Raw genomic sequence first — 5,708 nt, forward strand, 5'->3', positions numbered from 1 at the left:
GGGAGAAGGGGCAGCTCCTCTTCCTAGGGACATTTGTGCTTGGTCGTGGCTGAGCCTGTGGTGGGGCTGGGGGCTGTGGACAGAGGGGTCTGTCCGTGCATCTGTTCGTGTGGGAAGGGGCTGGTTGTGCACTGGTGGGTCTGGGAGCAGGTGGCCGCAGCCGAGCCCCGCAAGGACCTGATGTCCCTTTGGGCTGAGCTCAGAGGCTAAGGTGACTGCTCATCTCCACACTGCATTAGCTGCTGCTGGCTGAGCCCCAGCGTGCCAGGTCCGGTGCTGAGGAGTCCTGCATGGGAGGGGAGAGGGATGGGACAGCCAGCAGCTGGGGGCTTTGTGCCCGTCAGAAGCATCTGTGATGGGATGCATGCACAGGCCAGGGTCTGCGAGAGGGGTATGGGAGGGAGCAGTGCTGAGCCCACAGCAGCAGTGAGCAGCCGGGGCAGCGGGACCAGGGCTCACGGGCTTTGACCAGAGCAGAGGCACTGCAGGGGCTGGGCTGCTTGGGGCTGAAGTGCCATGGAGGGGGCACTGCTGGCATCCCTGGGGCAGCACAGCTGCTGTGGGAAAGGGACCGCTGGGTCTGCGGGATGTCTCCTGCCTGTCTTCTGCCCTGGTGGGTACAGATGTGGCAGCCTGGGAATGGCAGGAAGGGGAATATGATGTTACTGGGGCACATGCAGCATGATGTCATGGGTTGCTGTGATGTCACCATGTTGTCACTGCTCTGGGGTGCCTTTGGGGTGTGATGAGGTCCTTGCTGCATGATGTCATGCAATGTCATAGCGGCGCTGGAGGCGACTGCGGCCTGGGATGGGATGTTGCTGCAGTGGTGGAGCATGACATCACTGGGGTACGTGGTGTGGTGGGCAGCAATGTCACCGTAGCATGCAGGATGGGGTGGCTGCACAAAGAGCCAGCTCCCACCCTCCCCATGATGTGGGCCAAGGGCTGGGGATGTGTATGCAGGTACATGAGGAGCCCTGGGGACAGCATCTCCCCACCTGCGGTGCCCCAGACACCTCACAACCCCCTGCCTGTGCCACAGCTTCCCTCCCAGTCCCATCCCACCCTCCTTGTAGGGTATTGCCAGCCACAGCCGTGTGTGGGGACAGATGAACCCTACATGCTGCATCCCTGCCATGGGGCCAGCACCCTGTCCCTGTGCTGCCTGGCTGCACCCTGTGTGGGTGCCCATGGCACCCCTTGCCTTGTTCCCATCCTCCTGCTGCCTCTACCCCTGCCTGGCATCTTGGCTTCGTGTGACCAGGTTTAGCCATGCTGAGCAGGCACCCTGGGGTGACTGCAGCCCCTGGGGTGACCTTGCCACCAGATGTGACAACACAAGCCAGGACATGGCTCTGCTGGGGCAAGACAGGCTGAGCTCTGCCCTGCGTACAAGCAGGACCCCATAGCCTCAAATGTCAGGTGGAGCTTCATGCTGGGGCCTCGGTGCTATCAGCAGCATGCTGGGAACCATGAGGCCTTTCCCATCCACCATGCAGAGCCTGGGCATCCCTCCCTTCCCCCTTCCCAAAATGGCCTGGCTCTGGGCTGTGCATCCCCTCCCCATGGCACCAAGCACCGGATCTGCTGGGAAAAGCCTTTTGTCTCCAATCAGGAACATTGTTTCCTCCTGGAAAGGCTCCATCCAGCCTGGAGGGATTTCAGCTGCAGCTGGATGGGGCAGCGGGGTACCTGGGGAATGGGCCAAGCTGCAGGGAGCAGGAGCTGGAGGAGAGGCAGAGCAGGGAGAGCCCTGCCAGTGGCCTGGGGACAACCACCCATCGCCTGGCTGGGGGTGAGGGGGCACCACTCTGCATCAGCAGGGGGCTCGTGGCAGCCCTGCACCTGGCTGGGGGTGAGGGGGCACCGCTCTGCGTCAGCAGGGGGCTCGTGGCAGCCCTGCACCCATAAATCCACATGTCGGTGGCTCTCCCCCACACTTACTTCGGTGAGCCCAGCATGGGGCTGTGGCAAAGGCTTCCCCTCTCTCACTGCCTGGCACTGCAGAGTGATACCCAGGGACTGTCCCATCCCTGTGCAACCCAGTGAAACCCCGTCCCCATCACATGTGCCTTGCATGGGGCACCTTCACCAGGGAGAGACCCAGGCTCCTGCCCCTGGAGAGCTGCTCCAGACAGGACAGCAGGGTGATGGGCACGGTGCCCCAAGTCTGGCTGGGTGATGGAGAGCATGGTGCCAGGCTGTGCCTGGGTTTGTGGGAGGATGTGGGTCAGGCCAGGGATGGGATGGGAGCAGGACAGAGTAGAGCTGGGGACACACACATCCACCCTTGTAGCTGAGCCTGGGGAATGGATGGGATTGGAGACGGAAGGGGAGCAGGGCCTGTGCAGTGGGATGCGGGGCTCTAGGTGTGCTAGGCAGTGGGACTCAAGGTCTCCTCTGCAGCTGGAGGACAGCCCCTTCCTGCCCAGCCACGTGGGCAAGAAAGCTATTTGCTTGTGGCAGAAAAAAGACCCTTGGGACCATTCCCATCCTCAGGGGAGGCAGCAGCAGGCTGCTCCTGCAGCCTGGGGGGCCTGCCAGGATCTAAGCCATTGGGCACCTTCTTCTCTCCAAGCTGGGCACATGTGGCACCATGCAACTGCCACAGCTTCCTTTGCTCGCTGGCAGGGTCCACAGCATGGGGACCAGCTGGCAGTGGGGCCATTCTCCCCTATGCCAGTGCTGGGGGCTGTTCCTGGCTCCCTGGGGAGTGGGGGCAGCCCTGTCCAGGGGGATGGCATGGCCACATGGAGCAGTATCCCCTACTTTGGTGGCTGGGTGCCCCAGCCATCCCTCCAGGCTGTGAGAGTGGGACAGGCTGCTCTCGCTCCCAGCTGGAGCGCTGGCATGTGGGTTCGTACCCACAGCCCGGGGACACACAGCTCACTGCTGGGCTTTTCCCCTCTGGAGGAGACTGTCTGGCCTGTGGCAAGGGCTGGCTGTCCTGAGTGCCGCCTTGCTCGTCACCTGTGCTACAGCCAGGTCAGAGCCAGCTCCAAAATCTCCGCAGCCTTGCCAGCAGTGCTGGCAGACACCGTCCTCCGCAGTCCAGGTTAATTGAGCCTCTCCTAGTCTCCCGTTCCTCCCAGCATCTCCTTCCTGTGACCACATCCCTGTGCAGTTACCTTCCCCGGCCAGCCTGGGAGGAGCTCACCCCGCAGAGCCCCTGGGAGGAACAATGCCAGCAGGGTGGGGAAACTGAGGCACACAGGAGTCACCTGGCAGAGTATCCCAATGTTCTCCCCATTGCCTTCCCCAGCTCTGGAGGACCAGCCGGACAAGGGATGAGCTTCCCAGCCAGGCAACTGCCTGCTTCCTCTGGCCCTGTGAAGGGAGCAGTGATTGGCATCGTGACTTGCCAGGAGCTTGGGTGCTGGCTGCCCCTTGGGGCAGGGCAAGCTGGGGCTGAGCCCAGCTTCGTCAGCACCCCGCAGCCCTCCTGCTGCCTCCTGGGTCCCTCCCATGGGATGGGCTCCCACAGCCCTGCTCCTGCTCAGCCCTGGCTCCCAGCTTGCTGGGGTATGGTCCTGTCCCAAGGATTCCGCAGAGGGTGAGCTGCAGCCGGGAGGGTCTGTGCATGGGGATGCCAGAGCTGTGGCAGTGCCCAAGGGTCTCAGGGCTGGTGAGGTGGCACAGGCTGGGGTGGGTGACAAGTGGTGGATAGAGAGTGTGCAAGGGCGGTGCGGATGCTTGGGCACTGTGGAGCGGGGCCTTGGGGTCCCTGCTGGCTGGCGAAGCCATCTCCTCCTGGAGCTGATGGGCTGCAGGTCTCTCCCAGGTGCCCAGGATGCTGGCACTGTGCCTGCTGTCCCTGGCCTGGCTCAGCGAGGGCTCCCAGCGCAGCGAGCCCATGTTTGCAGCCGTCACCCACCGCCTCCTCCCGCCCGACTATGACAGCAACCCCACGCAGCTCAACTATGGTGTGGCCGTCACCGACCTGGATGCCGATGGTGACTTCGAGATCGTGGTGGCGGGGTAAGTGGTGCACCCAGCGCCTCAGTGACAGCGGGACCTGGTGGCCCTGCAGGGCCAGGAGCTCCTCGCTCCTCCATGGGCATGTGGCCGGCTGGGGGGTTGTGCACAAGGGTGGTGGGGTGGGGGTCTGCATGCACCCACTCGTGTGTGTGTGCGCACCCACATAGGGTGTTGATGCCAGCTGGGCACTTGCGCAGGACCATGTGCGTGCCCCCATCCTGGCCCCAGGGCCAGGTCCCCCCTCTACAGGGCGGTGGCAGCTGCCCAGCAGCCAGGGTCCACCCTGCAGTGCAGAGCCAGCATGTCCCCAAGCCAGCTCGGCTCCACTGACAGGACTCAGCGCTCTCTGGAGATTCAGTTAATTGGCTGGAGGTTTTTTATAGCCCTTTATTGGAGTGATGGCTTGGAAGGGCTGGCAGGAGCTGGGGAGGCAGAGCGCCATGTGCTGCGCTGCCAGTGCCTGAGCAGGGCTGGACACGGAGCAGCTGCTGCCAGGGGGTCCATCCCTGGCCAGGGACAGCGGGGCCACGGTGCGGGCTCTGTGTGTGTGTGCTGGCATGGCTGTGAGCTGCTGGTGCAGTGTGTCTGTGTACAAACCACCATGCTCACCCCCGAGGGAGGCTTGCACACACAGGTGTGCTCACCTGGAGGGAGCCCCTCACCCGCACGGATCCCATCTGGCGGGGCTGCAGGAGCTGGGGGCACCACGGTGGCAGGCAGGGTCTGGCCCTGCCACTGCTCTGAGCATCACCCTGGGGCAGCAAGCCACAGGCAGCACCGGGGACCCCAGAGGGGCCCAGGCCACCACTCCCAGACGGACTGAGCCAAGCAGCCAGCTGGGGTTTTGTAAGCAGCCATGTTGCCCGTTGTATAACTTGTTTACTGGCACACCGGGCAGGAGCGGGCGGGGAGCTGGTGGGGTGCACCGTGCTGAGAGGATTTGCCTTGCATGCTGGTTTCTCTGCCCTGGGAAAGGGCTGCAAGCAAGGACCTGTGCCCCATCCTGCTCCACTGGCTGCCCGGACCCCGCCCCTGCCCTGGCATTGCCCTGGGGTACCTAGGCCAGGTAGACATGGGATGCCTGATACAGGCTGGAACAGGTCCAGGCTGAGCCCTCCCCTTTGGCAGCTGGGAGCCAGCCCCATGTTTGGGTGCTGAGGGCAGCCCAGGGTCCCTGGCCTCCACGGACCATACAGGTCTCTGTTCTGCCCATCATGGGGAAAACGCGGTGTCACACCTGGTGTCCCCCCAGGGGTGGGACGGGGGCTTTCATCCTGTCCCCAAGCCACGGGGGGCCATCGCCCCTGCTCACACCTGCAGGTACAATGGCCCCAACCTTGTGCTCAAGTACGACAAGGCACAGGGGCGGCTGGTGAACGTGGCGGAGGATGAGCGGGGCTCCCCGTACTACGCGCTGCGGGACCGGCAGGGCAACGCCATCGGCGTGACAGCCTGCGACATCGACGGGGACGGCCGTGAGGAGATCTACTTCCTTAACACCAACAACGCCTTCTCCGGTGAGCCCTGCTGGTGGCTGAACCCCAGGCACGGGGGGGAGCTCCCAGCATGGCTGCCTGCAACCTTCGGCGTGTGAGGGATGTGTGCGGACACCAACAATCTCCGGTGAGCCCTGCTGGGCTGGAGTAATTTCTCAGTTGAGTGGCTCCATTGATTGATGGCAGCGCGGGCGGGACAATGAGCCCAGCCAACTGCCGAGTCCGCACTTC

The 5,708-nt window shown here is 63.8% G+C and overlaps 1 protein-coding gene across 1 annotated transcript in view; it reads left to right on the forward strand.

Annotated features, from left to right (window-relative positions):
- The first annotated feature begins 1,920 nt into the window (after positions 1 to 1,920).
- CRTAC1 (cartilage acidic protein 1) overlaps positions 1,921 to 5,708 on the forward strand; it is a 12,972-nt gene continuing 9,184 nt past the window's right edge. Inside the window, exons 1-3 of the mRNA XM_019471637.1 lie at positions 1,921 to 1,951; positions 3,774 to 3,981; positions 5,302 to 5,498. Of these exons, the coding sequence (XP_019327182.1) occupies positions 1,921 to 1,951; positions 3,774 to 3,981; positions 5,302 to 5,498 (436 nt within the window). The remainder of the gene's footprint in view (positions 1,952 to 3,773; positions 3,982 to 5,301; positions 5,499 to 5,708) is intronic.

The sequence above is a fragment of the Aptenodytes forsteri genome, unplaced genomic scaffold, assembly GCF_000699145.1.
Source record: "Aptenodytes forsteri isolate BGI_AS27 unplaced genomic scaffold, ASM69914v1 Scaffold15, whole genome shotgun sequence".
NCBI classification, from domain to species: Eukaryota; Metazoa; Chordata; class Aves; order Sphenisciformes; family Spheniscidae; genus Aptenodytes; species Aptenodytes forsteri.